Below are 15,800 nucleotides of genomic sequence, written 5' to 3' on the forward strand. Positions count from 1 at the left end.
ACACACACACACACATACTATGTCTCCTTTTGACCTTATTTTTCTCTGGTTTGTCAAACACTCTAATAACACCACCACCAATAACAGTTTCCATTGCAATCAAGACTTGATTAACCTGACCAGGAAGGATGTAACCATGGCAACTTCACCATATTGCTGCTCGACTGAGAAATCACTGAGTATTTTATTGTGCCTTAGAAAGCTATTAAAAACCTTTCTTGCAGCACCTTTCAGTTCAAGACTGGAACAAAAAGAATCACATTATGAGGAGAAAACCCTAAAGGTGATACAGTATGCCGCCGTTCTATCAGACTACAATATGATCCTGTGAGACGTATCAGCACGTAGTGGATTTGACCAATCTACAATAATTAAAGGAAATGATTTGACCTTTCCCATGAGGAAATAAACAGACAAGAATCATGGGACTTACCACAGCATTACTGAGTGAGGTCAACATGCTGTTGTTTCCTAGACGGTGTTGAATTGAGCCAGAATTCTTTCCTTTGTATTTATCTCAAATGAGTCAAGTAAATTAATTTTTTTGTCAGATAAAAGTGAATCTGCAAAAGACATTTTATGTTCAAGAAAATGCATGTGCAGCAGGCTGAATTCTCATGTATATGCACTGGGGATGGAGAAAGGGTGCTCTGTCATTACATTAAGCATCAAAGATGGGGCTGTAAATTTCAAACTAAGCTTAGTGTCTCTGCACTGTTGTGGACAGCTTGAATCTACAGTAATATTCTGCCTGGTACTGTGCCTGCTGTTCCTCCAGGGGAGGCAGCCTCTGCCCAAAGACCCCTCCACTCTTCAGCCTGATCCTGATGGACACCTCCACATCCTCCAACCCACTGCTGATGATGCAGGGATCTACATCTGCACTGCTACCAGTCCTGTAGGCTATGCCAGCCGAGAGATCCAGCTCAGCGTCAACAGTAAGGCAAATAAAAGTCTGACCACAGTCACCCAAACATAGCATTATTTTATCTCACAATGTCTGAACTCTGTCTGCAGATGATGTTCAGAGTTACAATTTTCATGTTTAGAGCTACAAAGCAGGTTGAATTACAATTACAACTTCTTTCCCTTTTTTCAAGCAATGCCTAAGATCATGGGTGTGAGTGGTCATGACAACACAGTGAAGATGGCTGCAGAGGTGGGGACAGAAGTTGTTCTCCCATGTGAGGCCAAGGGGAGCCCTTCTCCACTAGTCACATGGAGCAGAAATGGGCATCCCATCCCCCCTGTCACAGCTGGGTAGGAGGAAGTCTTACCTCACTCTAGCAATGATGTAGTAAAATTAAACATCAGATATAGGTTCTCACCATAGCTTACCTCTGACTTAGCCTTGTGTCTCTGGCTGAAGCTGCCATTCAGAGCGGCCCCTTATGCTTCGAGGTTGTTTACTGATGTCTTTTGAAGGGCAGCTAGGAAGAGGCAGCTACAGTCCACTGGAGAGCTGTGTGCGGGCTTCGTGTTGGCTAAACTGAGGAGAAACATCTGGTCTCACACGATTCATTGATTCCCAGCTTTCATGTGTGGTCACTCTGTGTGCAGACAGGCTGGCTGGCTCGCAACACAGCCTGGATAGATGACAGACGGACTCTCCAGGCCAGACACCAGACTGAATGGTATTGGGTAGACAGAAGAATAATGGAGGGGGTTTGAAGGCTGCGATGACTCACATACAGTATGACTTGTGTGAGGCCAGCAGAAAAAAAGAAAGTGGGAGTGTAGTGGGGGTGCCAGGAAGAGGGGAGGTAAACGAACTGACAGAGGAAGAGATACAAGCAGTGTCCGTCTGATGTTCAAACTCCCTGGGGTGCTTTGACAGTAAAACAACATGCTGACTCTTTACTAGTCCTGTCTGATGAGAATAACACATCTCTGTGAACAACCCCCACATCAACCCATGCTTTGCATATGCGGGACCTACAGGCACATGCAAGCTGTGTAAAGGGAGATTTATTCTCTCTGGTTAAACTCTGTGGGACAGAGGAAACGACCAGGGGTGCCGATTGTTGAAATAACTTAAATCAGTGGGCAGTAAGACTTCTACCACAGCCATGTATTTAGTCTAGTACTGCAAAAAACACAGAAAGGAGTGGGTGAAGACACAGAGCTTCTCAGCTCTGGTTCAGTGGATTTGTTCGCTGTAAACCTAATCCTGACGAGGCCCATTTCACCCATTTAGTCTTTGTGTTTGACTGTGTAAACAGATGACTTGACACCAGTGTGGGGAGTGATGGATGGGCGAGTGGGGTGTTTCATGTCTTGAGCCTGTGTCAGTTTTTATAGTGGGAATGCTGAGCAGCAGCACTGCAGTCTGAGCACAGACTGACCACTGCAGAGGCAGTCGTTTGGTTACAATGTTAAATGGTGGCCGTTTAAGGAGGTAGGGAAGCGATATTTAAACCATACTGTATGTGCAGCTAAAATAGAGAGTCCTTTGTGCTTCCAGCTCATTTACATGAACATGTAACTGTTATAATTCAGTTACTTAGCAGACACACTTATCTAAGATAAATCACAGTGGTGTGTTTACATTTGTGTATATTAAGCATTTACAAAGCTGGAGACCTTCTAGTTCAATTTAGTGTACCACTTACCTCTCTACAACTGCTGTCCTACATTTAACTACATTTACCTACATTTAACTGTTGCTGCTGTTTTTGCTACAAAGGGTGTTTTTGGAGATGAAGTCAGTGTAAATGATCATGTCCATCCATCCACTTGTTTCCCTATGGCGAACATCTGTAAAACAAATGGCTTTACATAAACTGCTTTCAACATGGATGCTGTCAGGAGGACGAGACATATTAATTATGGAGACCTGCACTATCAAATTATTTGTATTTCCTGACCCTTAGATAAACACATAGTATTGATTCCACACATTATTGGTTCCAACAGGAAGAAATGCACTGACTGAACTTTCCCACAGTGACACCATCAGGTCAAACTTTGGCTGCTCTTTTACACTGTAATTATCACAGGCAATGGCAAAGTAACAAGTCACTGGGGACATTACAAGGTCCTGACTGAGGCCAAGACTCCTTTCAGTGCTTTCTTATTTAAAACTTTACCCATCAGAGTCCCATTATGCTTTATTGCAGCCAAATGTAAAGTCAGCACCTTTACACTATATTTCAACTTGTGTATTCCCGCTATGTTCTCTCATGTGTTTAGAGCTCAGCAAATCACATCAAAAGTGAAGAAAATACAACCCAGTGAACACTGTACCTCATTCTTTTTACTAAATATTTTCTCAAAATGTGTACTAGTCAGTGAGTCTCTGGCAGCAGCTGTACTGGGGCATTTTCCACAAAAAATAGTAACAGGATTAAAAGTGCTTCTTTGGTTGGTCTTGGGTGCAAAAGTTTGCATCCCCTTACTTTGAAATGGCAAAAAGAGTAACACAAAGACATAAGTATTTAATGCATATTCAGCTAGTACAAATGTTCCTTCATCAACAGAAGTAACAAAATGGTCAGGGAGTGTATAAAAAGAAAGTTATAGTAAAATAATGAAAATCATGTCAGTTCAAATGTTCTCTAATACTCTGTATGTCCTCCCTAACCTAAGGGGATGCAGACTTTTACACCCAACTGTATATACAGTAGTATTGCCTGTTCAATACGGTAAACATCAGACAGCCTTGATAAATATTTCATCATTTCCTGTATGTATGAGCAATGCATTCTCCACAGTATAAATAGGACATGAGAAAAAAATAGCACTGCAAAACAGGAAAACCTCTTCTCCCAAAGCACAGTGGCAGTAGATCATCAGTGTCTTATGAAGCTTTGTGTTTTCTCCGTCTGTCTGCCCTTGACCCCTAACTACTCCCCAGGTTCACCGTTTTGCCTTCAGGCTCTTTAAAGATCACTGATGTGCGCCTGATTGATAGTAAGCTGTACACCTGCACTGCAGAAAACCCAGCAGGCAACGTGTCCCTAAGCTACAATTTACACATTCAAGGTAACACCATGGTGCCTAATTAGAAAGTTAGAAACCTTAAAATTAGTGTCTTTAAAATGGTGTGAATACATCACTTGTAGCATGTGTACAATATATGAGGTATATAGGTGTCTAACAGATGTGCTGTGACATGCATTTAGGTGATTTGTTTTGTCCTCAGCTAAGCCCAGGATTCAACCTGCGCCTTCAATCCTGAAAGCCCTTGCTGGCCAAACAGTGACTCTACCATGTGTGGTCCAGGGTGAGCCAAGCCCTGAAGTCAGCTGGTTTCACAATGGCCTTCCTGTTGGTGTCAAGAACAATACACCCCTCAGGATCCTACAGGTCAGCCTCGCTGACCGGGGCACCTACCGGTGTGTGGCCCAGAACAGTGCTGGACAGGAGACCCTGGAGATCAAACTGGAAATTCTTGGTGAATATCAGTTCAGTTCTTCAAACCCTGTTTTTTCACTCTGAGAGTAAGCACATATAGAATATTGCTACTCATGTTTGCACTGTCAGATCTATTTAAACATCTATTTCATAGCAGGTCATGTGAACATTTATATACACTGATAGTGTCCCAGTTTTAGGCTCTCCTAGTCTTTAGAGATGCACTTTCCTGAGGTACAGTAACTCTATGTACGCACAGCATGTTGTTTGACCACATCAGAAATCAAGATTGTTTAATAGCTGTTCAAACATGTGGATAACAGTGCATGTTTTCTGACAGTCACTCCAGGAAGGAGTTTTTAATTACTTAAAAAGGGACAGTACACACTGCTCAACATTTTATGAATGTAAATGTGTCAGAATTAGCAAAAATGCTCATTTTTGTCTGGAGCTGATGTTAAAACAAACAAAATATACAACACCAAAGTGTGTATATAAGGGGATAATTGGATAAAGGATTTTGATCCGAGACTACCTGATTAAACATAGTTACTAATTAGACATCAGCCTGACTGTTGGTGATAGAGGTTTAAGTACTATCTGGCCATCAGAGGTTAACCTAGAAAAGAACTGGTTGGATCAAGTCTAAGGTTAACTGGGGATTTGAGTCACAGTCACCAAGTCAGAAACCAAGAGTCATTTTGTATTAGAATAATTTCCCCTTAGCACCAACCTGATCTATATTACTAATACTTAGACTGAGGTTGGCAATATAACACATTTTTAGTGCACCTATGAGAAGTCTTAAATCTTACACCCACAACAGGCCATTAGATGCTCCGAAGGCTTCTCTACCTACTGTACACTGGAACATTTATTAATAACTCTCACTAATCTTTGCTACACGTAATGTAATGCTCACTGTATCAAATGCCCTTGCACTCTAAACCAGTATTTAATATGCTTTTCTGTCCACACAGAGGCCCCATCCTTTGCGGAACCTGGAGATGCCATCATGGAGAAAGTAGCAAACAGCAAGGTCATCATCCCTTGCCCTGCTAAAGGTATGAAATGATTCACAGATGAGTCAGCCTCTGACAGACTATAAAGAATAGAGCAATAGAACATCTGCAGTTTAGGAAAAGGGTTTGGAGCTTAAAATTGATGTGTCCTTTTTCAGGTTTATTTTTATGACATAAGGGAAATTTTTACTTTAAATTAAGGACAGATACATGAATTTGTGCACCATCAAAGGAATGTTTTGTTGTGAGTGTAGACTTCTATTTGTCAGAAGAGGAAAAACACCCTTGCCATCTTAAAAGGTACAGCTTCTTTTTACCACAGCACCTAGAGATACGCTCTTGTCTGGTAGCATCCTGAAGGGATTTAACAACTAGCGGTGGTGTATGTCTGCTAATTGATACTTACACTCTGACAGCCCATGCAAACAGGCATTGTTTGCATGGAGCCGTGCCATGGTAACCAGCTCAGTGAAAGAAGGTGAGGAGAGTGTCTAATGTGGAGCAACAGCTGGAACATCAGTCTGCCTACTGCCTCTGTGAGCCACATCTGCTTTCCACTGTGTCGGGGCCTGCTGGGAGAAGAATCGTAATTATAGGCTGCTGCTGCTGGCAGATAAAGGACAGAGATGTCTGAGGCCTAAGGTGTACACAGAAAGAGGACGCTGTCCTTCCAACCAAGTTGTACAGTCAGGCAGGGACCAGGCCTCAGAGGTGCTCACACAGAAATGACTGATGCTCGTGACACCCTGGAGAAGCAGCTGGCAGTAGGAAACAAGGATCCCCTCACTGTTCTTTTGAGGTCTATCTGTATGAGGGAGATAAAGCACAGTGTGCCAGAAGGATGTTATTAATTAGCCAACAAGTGCATTGCATTTGATACAGGTAATTATTTGAGATACACATGGAAGAGGTAATCTGTGACTTTGTCAGCCCCAGCAATTAAATTGAAAGTCTACTAATGAGATCTGTTAACGTCTAAAACAGAACATCTGTATGCATTTCCTCCCAGCAATCAGATAATGAATTAGCTTCAGCTCTCCTTAACTGTAAACATGTGTTCAGAGAGGCAGTGGATGATAACATCACCTGTGGTTGTGTTGCATCTCCTGTGGTTGTTCTGTTTTGGACTCTGTTTGATTTCCCTACCTTGTATGTGGTGTTTGCATATGTAAGACCTCTGTAAATAGACAGAGCTGTGGCATTAGTGTCACTCCTCTGTGCTTCTCTGTTAACTGGCTTCTCTGTTCTTTCCTTGTGTTGGGTACAAAATCTTTTCTTCTTGATCATTTCCAGCTCTTTTCCACCCAGTAATCCACAAAACACATCTGTTTCAGGCTCCTGAGTGTATGCACCAGTGCTTTTGAACTGCTTGTTCAACCACCCTTATTATTACTGCTCAAGACTCTCACTGCAGTCTTTGGTAATAAATCTTTATGCTAGTATTTAAATCTTATATGTTACATCTCTCCAGCATGCTGCATCTTACTATTTTATGTGACTCTGACCTTGAAATCTTAAGCTTTCAGACTACAAGGACTCAAGCCATTTTGGCATGGCCCCACCTGCTGTCCTGCTGTCCAGCAGATAAATGTAGAGCTGCCTTTTTCTAGTCTGGGCTGCTTGCCCATTAAATTCTCCTGTAGAGAAGTGGAGAGAGAGGGAAATAACTTCTCTATCTGTCAAATGTGATCAGTGATGCTCCTTTTTATGCTCACTCTGAATCTATGTCCCTTCACCTGCAGGTTCACCTCATCCTAAGGTTCGCTGGTTCAAGAATGGCCTGGAGATACATCCGGAACAATCAGAGTTTTCTGTGGCGAGGGATGGAGCTCTAGTAATTAGCACAGCATCTGCCAGCTACAGTGGGGACTACAAGTGTGTGGCAACCAATGAAGCAGGCTCTGTGGAGAGAAAGACTAGGTTAAAAGTCAATGGTGAGAATTTAGTTTGCCTACCTTTTCTTCTGTTAAAAAAAATGGATAGTACTCAAATAATTCTTTTCTTCCTGCACTACTTTAGTTCCTCCTGAGATCCAAGATGATGGCCAGCCACTGAACCTCACTGTCACCTTGAAGCAGCCTCTCACTCTGGGCTGCGATGCCTTTGGGATCCCCTCCCCAGTAATTACCTGGACTAAAGATAGTAATCCTGTGAGTTTGTTGTCCTCAATTCCCACTTACAGTAAACGTAAATGTCGCTACATGTTAGCTCTGTGTATATCATGTTGATACCTAGTTATACAATGCCACCAAGTGGTCATCATTCTAATTACAGTTAAATGCCGAGGATGCACTAAACTGGCTTCTGTATGTCCAGGTGGACACTCCTGTGGTGTATCTGGAAAATGGGAATAGGCTGCTCAGAATCTACAGAGTTCAGGTTGAACATGCGGGACAGTTTGTCTGCACAGCTCAAAACTCTGCTGGAGAGGCCAGGAGAAAATATAACATAGTGGTGCAGGGTGAGCACATTAGCCTGCATTCACACCGCTATTCAAGCAATATGAAAATAGATTGAGAGAAAACACAAATGTAAGACACCTACTTTTACTAAGGATGCATGGTTGGGGATAGATGTGAACCCTAGACAAATTTCCTTGAGGGGACAATAAGGTACAGTTTATCTTATCTTACCACATTAAGTAGTTAACTGAGAAATTAAAGTTTAATAAAATTTTAATACTCTAAAATTTCCCCTAGGGGATTAATAAAGTACTCTGTCTATCCATCCATCCGTCTGGTTGTCTCCCAGCAGTAATTTTGAATATGAAATGATTGGGATCTCACCTTCTCATTTAGTAATTAAATTGATCATATAAATGCTTTAAAACTATGTGTTCAAACCAGTGTATTTCTGGTGTACTTGTACATTGTCACAGCTCCACCAGTGATCTCAGGAACATCCCGACTGCAGGAGTTAACTGTGGTACTGGGCCAGGAAGTGGAGTTTCAGTGCAAAGTGAGTGGGCAACCAGTGCCCAGAGTGGAATGGAGCCGCGATGGAGAGTAGGCATCACTCTAACAGTTGATTGATGTGATATTCAGCAGTATATGCAAGATGCAGTGTTATTTGCATGGATTTGATCCACCATTCCTTCCTCTCTCCAGGGTTCTGTCCCGTGATGGAGACCCTCATGTGGAGTTTCTGGAAGATGGCCAGGTATTGAAGATGAAGTCAATAAGACTGAGAGACCAGGGCCTTTATCAGTGTCTGGCCAGTAACAACGCAGGAACTCGGATGCGCCAGTTCAGACTCACAGTGCATGGTCTGTACTTTACTCCTGACTGAATCAAAAGACATCCCATTTCACAACCATACTGGCCTGTATTCAGCTCCCATTTATTTATTTGGTATTTATCTACTCCCACTTATTTTCTTTCTACACTTAGTAAACAAAGAGAATTAAAGACAAGACACAATGAAGAAAAAGATCATGATATTGACTTGATATTTTGACAAGCACTGTTTTTCTAAGAAAGAAATTACAGAATTAATAATAGATAATAACAGAAGTAATAATATAATGCATATTTAACTTCTGTGTAGACCTACCCTGATTTGACATAGGCCACACTGCACATAGTGAATTCCCTTTATGCAGGGCTCTGTGTCACCTAAATCGGCCGGTATTACACACTGCTTTTCTGTTTTAGAGGGTCTTTTACACGAAGTATGACAATTGCCTGTGGGTCTATTTATTCTGCGCTATAGGTGAGTAAAATCTTACTGATAATTGTTAAACATTCATGTGTGTTTGGTCTTTTTCTCCAGCTCCCCCTACTATCAAGGGCCCAAATGAGACCTCAGAGGTGTCGGTGGTGCTGGGTTTCCCCACAGTCCTCCTCTGTGATGTTGAGGGCTCACCAGCACCCAGTATCACCTGGCTAAAAGACGGCCAGCCCCTCGTGTCCAGTCCCCAGTTGACGTACACCCACGGTGGGCAGGCTCTGCGACTGGGCTCTGCACAGGGAGACAGCACTGGCCTCTACACCTGCAGGGCCACGAATCCAGCTGGCACTGCAATCAAACATTATTCTCTGAATGTTCTTGGTAAGCATCATTTATTCTTCTTAAAAATTAAAGTGACAGACAGAAAGCTAATGATTTATTTGTTTGTTTTCTTCTCATCAGTCCCACCACAGATAGAGGGTGACTCCACATCTTTGACACTTGGTGGTCAGGAAACAAAAGTACGGATCAATGGGAGTTTAACTCTTTCGTGCCTGGCCAAAGGTTTCCCTGAGCTCAAGGTTCATTGGTTCAAAGATGGACAGGTTGGTTTGTCATCCTAACAAGCTCTGCATCTCCTAAAAACACCAACATTTTAAGGCAATTTTAATAGACTGATTCGAATCACTACCTCTGCTGGCAGCCAGTGTGAATTACATGCTCAACAGAATTTAAATTCTTTAGCACAAATCACCTCCACTCTCTTTTCCTTGACCCGCAGTAATTTTATGTTTGGGTACCTCCGCCAAGTAGCTTATGTTCTTTCTGGCGCTTGTTTGTTTGTTCACAGCATAACTCAAAAAGTAATGAATGGATTTTTGAAGAGGTAGGGTATGTCGCCATATAAGATTTTAGTTGTAGTCTGGCTGGTCATCTGGATCCAGGATTCTTCACCATTGTGAGATAGGGCCAGTTTCAATATTTTGCTTCTAATTCTATAAACTGTGCCTATAATGCTGAGACAAAAATTGCAAGATAACATCACCATCACAGTTACCACACACCAGCGATTGATCTGGATCCAAGTAATATTCTGAATGTGCTGATTGAGAATGTTCAAATTTACAGGGTTCATGGAAAACTCACTACTGTGAGACAACAAATAATGCTACAGACCTGCAACTAAGATTGAATTTTAGCTGAAACTCCAATGATCCTGTAGAAGGTCAATTAGTTCAACATACAGTATCTTCAACAGTTGCTGCACTAGATCCTGAAAATTTGCCATTGGTCAGATATAATTTTTCTTGAATAACCTCAAACAATGGTATCAATGTGATTCCAAATGCTAGGGGTAGGTTTTCATGGTCAGAATCATATTATGAGGGTCAAACTATCATGGAGATATTGCCTTGTTTTTGTTTGTTTTTTTGCTTGGTATGCCTGTGTGTCCAGGACTTCCAAAACAAAGGATGCATGAGGATTAGGTGGACTTTGGATCCATGTAACATTGGATTTGTATTTTAAAACCCCAGACCAAAGGTTTTGTTCACTTAGTAGTTCAACTAACAAGCCTGCCACTGATACTGATATATTCATTTTTAAAGTTAATGTTCCTCAAAGGAGCATTAGACTATCGTTGATCATCTGATGCATTTACTTTGTCTTTAGTTGCTGACTGGAACCTTCCATGCTGGCATTCAGGAGAATGGCCATTTCCTCCACATAGAGAACGCCACGCTGTCCCATGAGGGGCAGTACACCTGTGTGGTCACCAACTCTGCAGGAGAGGACAAGAGAGACTTTCGTATCACCATTCAGGGTGTGTTATCTTTACTGTGTATTTTCATAGTTGGAGAAAAGGTAGTCGGCGCAAACTTATTCTTAATTTTCTGTTTGATGTTAAAATATTTTACTTGTATTACAATTAATATTTTGCATTTTCAAACTAAAAAGTCTTGGATATCTTTTGAATGAACAGAAAGTGACTCGAGCATGCTATTGTCTTACTAGTTCCTCCAATCTTCCACCGGGTGAATAACAGAGAAGCAGCCTGGGGTGTGGGACCTGAGGATGATGATGATAACAATGAGGGCATGGTAGAGAAGCGGGAGGTGGTCCTAGGCCATCCAGTCAGCCTGTCTTGTGAAAGTAATGCCATCCCCCTGCCCAGGCTCAGCTGGTACAAGAATGGACAAAAACTTAGCTCTGCTGATGGGGTGGTGCTTCTTCCAGGTCAGAGGAAACTCCTTCCTGTGTGATCTCAATAAAACCAGAAGTATGGTGGCTGTGAAGGACTGAGGTTTCATAAATTCATGGATAAATGTGCTGTTGCATGTATGGGTTTGTTCTTTCAGGAGGACAGGTGCTACAAATAGCCCAAGTCCAGAAAGAAGATGCTGGAAAGTATACATGTCAGGCTGTTAATGAAGCTGGAGAAGACCGGATGCACTTTGAACTGGAGATCCTAGGTAAGCAAGTACTGTACATGTGCATGATTTAGCAGTAATTAAATTATATGCAATAAAATGTAGCTATTTGTAAGTGATACAAAACTATTTCTGAAAGGGATGTCTGTTATGTTTCCCCTCCTTAGTTCCTCCTGTGATCATGGGAGCATCAGAGGAGTTTATGGAGGAAATAGGAGCAGTGGTCAATAGCACTGTGGTCCTCCAGTGCAGTGTGACTGGACACCCTGCTCCAGTCATCTCCTGGCTGAAAGATGGGCAGCCAGTGCAGACAGACTCACAGCACCACATCAGCGAAGATAGCACACAGCTCCAGGTTTGTTTTTGTTTGACTTTTAGACAAATTTCAGCAGGTAAACAGATTAATCTGGGACATGTACAGAGGAAAACACTGAAATTTCACCTTCCAGCTCGTCAGTGTCCAGGTTTCAGACATGGCCGGGTATTTGTGTGTAGCTGAGAACAAGGTTGGAACAGTTGAGAAGTTGTTCAGTCTGACTGTACAAGGTAAGTAAAGTCCTTAACCCAAAGGGCTTTACCACTGCTTTTCTATATTCAGTTTCTCCTGTAATCAGAAGGACCAGTATGCATCTTTCAGGCCTTTTAATATGGATATTATTGAGTGTTCTTTTATGACAACAAACATGTTGAATTGTACTCTCCACCTGTACAATTCAATTATTGTATTCTCTTCCAGTACCTCCTAGAATAATTGGCCAAAAGGAGGAGGATGTTAGTGTGATCAAGGACCACATGGTGTCCTTGTTGTGTGACGTTCAAGCATACCCTCCTCCAGAAATTACCTGGACCAAAGATGGGCAGGTCCTCCAGTTCAGCAGTGGCATCCATATTCTGCCAGGTAGCCCTTGGAATAACCAAATATTTCACAAGTCAGGAGTCTAAAGATTATTATTATTATTATTATTATTATTATTGTTATTATTATTATTATTATTATGATAGGAGGCCAAATGCTACAGTTGCCACAGACAACACTGGAAGATGCAGGACAATATGTATGCACAGCCACCAACTCGGCAGGCCAGGACCAGAAGATTATTCACCTCAGTGTTTATGGTGAGCAGACACACAGTGACCCATCTGCACAATTCAGCTACATATACAGATGATCAAATCTCAACACAATGTCTAAGCAAAAGATCTGTTTACCTCAAGCCATCTGTGACCGAGGATAGCTCAGGAGGGAATCGTACCAGTTCTGAATCAATCAAATTGAGGTCATGCCCTCTGTGTGTGTATGCAAACATCAGTCCTACCCACCCTGAAGCCCCGTCTAGATGCTGAGTCAGACTCGGTGACCCCACAGGTTGGCTCCTCAGTCACCCTGCGATGTGAAGCCCATGGTGTTCCTGAGCCTGACGTCACATGGTACAAGAATGGGCTGCAACTGGCTGTGGGGAATGGACTAAAGATGGATCGTCAGCAGCTGGAGATCGCAGGAGTTCAGGTCAGAAAAAGTGTTGTTACATGATACATGTTTGAGACTGCAAACCAAAGAAATTTGTTTTTTTTAAGAATCTGAAGTGGCTTTTATGGTCTTTTACACATTCATTCCACAAAATACACAGATTGTGAACGGAAAACTACTAGACTTAAGTGACAAGATATAGCACTTGTCCTTTCTTTAACCCTGTTCTAAATTAATTTATGTGATTCAGATCCCATGCACCAGCTGACTCAACAGGAGAAAGCCAAGGCCTCATTTTGCCTACAGCCTGTGTTCAGACTGCCTCCTCCCTCAGTGCAGTGACTTTCTTTTTTGGTTCCTAGATAGCAGATGGTGGCACCTACACCTGCAAAGTGTCCAATGTGGCTGGACAGGTGGACAGGACATTCAGGCTGACAGTTCATGGTGAGAATGTCGCTGCTGTGGTCTCAGTATAACACTTTAAACTTTCTCCACTAAGCATGGCTTTATTGTACAAGTATATTTCCACAGTTCCTCCGGTCCTTGTTGGGCCTCCCCAGGAGTCTCTGAACTACACCCTAGGCTCACGTGTGGCCCTGCTGTGTGAGGCCACAGGGGTCCCTGTGCCTAGCATCACCTGGCTTAAAGATAGAACCCCTATTGGTAAGAGGATGGCAATAATAAATGTAATTGGAACAATATGCACTTCTCATGTATGACAGTGAGTTTATGTGAATGCGGTTGCTGTCTAGAGAGCAGTCTGCAGTGGCAGTGGTCCGTTCGAGGGAACCGACTGGAGCTGGGGCCTCTCACTCTGTCTCATGCTGGAACCTACACCTGTGTGGCCAAGAACAATGAGGGTCAAGCTCAGAAAGACTACATGCTCTCAGTGCAGGGTAGAGTTGTTGGCAAAATGAGATACACTCATCCTTAAAAACTGTATACGGTATATCATCCATGAAAGGAATGATTTTAAGTGTCATTTAAACATAATTGTTTGCCATATTCAGTATTGCCCACCATACTGGACTCTAACCACCCATCTGATGTGAGCGCACCTGTGGGAGAGGAACTGACCCTGGAGTGCAGAGCTACTGGAATCCCCACACCCCGCCTCAGCTGGCTGAAAGACGGAGTGACTTTAGGGGGATCAGACACCCGCCACATCACGCAAGTCATTTACAGTTACCACTCTCTAAAAGCACACAGAATTAGATTATGTAACAGTAACAATACAGCTGTTTCCTTCAGCACAATTTCCTCATTAAAAGCAATTGATTGTTTTTAGTTTTTTGTTGTTTTATTTTCCAATCGATCAACACGATTCCCAAAATGGTTGGGAAATTAGAATGTTTATCACCATTCTCGTCAAAGATAATGCGCATTACAGAGGGAAGTGTAGACAGACAAATGGAGTCATCTTTAGTGCCTTAGCTAATTTCATCATGGGAAACAATAAGAGCAGCTGTGTTGCAGCTGTTAAGCAGTTTATATGGTCACTCCAACTGCATCAGCCAGAGAATGTGTGTGTGTCACTATGAGAAAATCATGGAATGAGTTCAGAAAACTGATGTTGGTTTAGACAGGGAACTTGACAAAGTGTTGTATGCTTTTAATGAGAAAATATAATGTGCATTTGTAACCTGGCAGTTTAACCTCTGATGGCAGCACACTAACCTTGCTGAGGTTGAGTCCTGAAGATTCTGGGACATACACCTGTTTGGCTGTTAGCCCAGCAGGACAGGAGAGCAAAATCTACACCCTCTTTGTACTAGGTCAGTTTCAGTAATGGTGTCTAGTGCTAAAGTTTCCGTATGATTTGTTTTACTTATATTTTTTGATTGGTAACAGTCCCACCATCTATTTCTGGGGAGACCGCTGTGCCCAGAGAAGTGAGGGTCACACAGGACAGCGCTGTGACTCTGGAGTGTAAGGTGGCAGGAAACCCTCCACCTCAGATCAGCTGGCTGAAAAACAGACACCCCCTGCTCCTCTCTCCCCGCACACGCCTGCTCTCTGGTGACTCTTTGCTGAGGTCAGTTTAGACAGAGAAAGCTCAACATAAACATGGTCATTTTGTAGAGATTCCATGTTAATGGTTGTGCTAAATGTTCCCTTTCCTTTCTTTATGAAAAAGGATTTCTCCTGTGCAGCTGTCTGATTCTGGAGTTTACACGTGTGTGGCCCGCAGTCGAGCTGGGCTCGCTGAGCTCAGCTATGATGTCCAGGTCCAAGGTACAACCATAACATACCAGCTACTGATCTTGCCTCGAGCTGACACTGTATGAAGCATTTTTCATCTGAGGGTTTTATACAGATGTGTGTGTGTGTGTGTGTGTGTGTGTGTGTGTATGACATGCAGAGGCCCCAGGTGTGGATCATGTTGAACCAGTGGAGCCAGTTACAGTTGTCCAGGGATCGCTGGTTACATTAACTTGTGAGGCGCGTGGTGTCCCACCTCCTACACTAACATGGATGAAGGACAGTCTGCCGCTGTCCCTCCACCGCAACCTGCTGCTGGACGGACAGGAGATGCGGCTGCAGCTGCCTGACGTGGCTCCTTCAGATGCAGGCCTCTACAGCTGTGTGGCTAGGAACCAGGCTGGAAGCAGCACCAAGAGCTTTAACCTCACTGTGTTAGGTAATCCCAAAGCAGTCTGTATATTTAATGTATTTAGTTAAAGACATACTGTGCACTCTTTGAAAACTGAGCCAAAACATTCTCTAAACCAGAGCCTCCCAAGATATCTAGCTCCAGCTCTCCAGAAGAGCTGACCATAGCAGCAGACAGTCCACTGGAGCTGGAGTGCTCGGCCGTGGGAGTCCCAGCTCCCACTCTCAGCTGGCTCAAAGATG

General features: G+C 42.9%; 1 protein-coding gene across 1 annotated transcript in view; it reads left to right on the forward strand.

Annotated features, from left to right (window-relative positions):
- The window catches only part of hmcn2 (hemicentin 2), a 49,664-nt gene that overhangs the window by 15,141 nt on the left and 18,723 nt on the right, over positions 1-15,800 (forward strand). Inside the window, 29 exon segments of the mRNA XM_020590424.1 lie at positions 779-938; positions 1,101-1,260; positions 3,857-3,984; positions 4,145-4,396; positions 5,337-5,420; positions 7,121-7,312; positions 7,398-7,528; positions 7,695-7,839; positions 8,257-8,383; positions 8,486-8,643; positions 9,150-9,428; positions 9,510-9,652; positions 10,719-10,869; positions 11,061-11,282; positions 11,405-11,518; positions 11,644-11,831; positions 11,926-12,022; positions 12,213-12,374; positions 12,479-12,592; positions 12,787-12,983; positions 13,307-13,388; positions 13,476-13,607; positions 13,697-13,840; positions 13,955-14,114; positions 14,595-14,719; positions 14,796-14,979; positions 15,082-15,179; positions 15,307-15,585; positions 15,678-15,787. Of these exon segments, the coding sequence (XP_020446080.1) occupies positions 779-938; positions 1,101-1,260; positions 3,857-3,984; positions 4,145-4,396; positions 5,337-5,420; positions 7,121-7,312; positions 7,398-7,528; positions 7,695-7,839; positions 8,257-8,383; positions 8,486-8,643; positions 9,150-9,428; positions 9,510-9,652; positions 10,719-10,869; positions 11,061-11,282; positions 11,405-11,518; positions 11,644-11,831; positions 11,926-12,022; positions 12,213-12,374; positions 12,479-12,592; positions 12,787-12,983; positions 13,307-13,388; positions 13,476-13,607; positions 13,697-13,840; positions 13,955-14,114; positions 14,595-14,719; positions 14,796-14,979; positions 15,082-15,179; positions 15,307-15,585; positions 15,678-15,787 (4,518 nt within the window).

Source organism: Monopterus albus, unplaced genomic scaffold, assembly GCF_001952655.1.
Source record: "Monopterus albus unplaced genomic scaffold, M_albus_1.0 scaffold12.1, whole genome shotgun sequence".
In the NCBI taxonomy this organism is placed as follows: domain Eukaryota; kingdom Metazoa; phylum Chordata; class Actinopteri; order Synbranchiformes; family Synbranchidae; genus Monopterus; species Monopterus albus.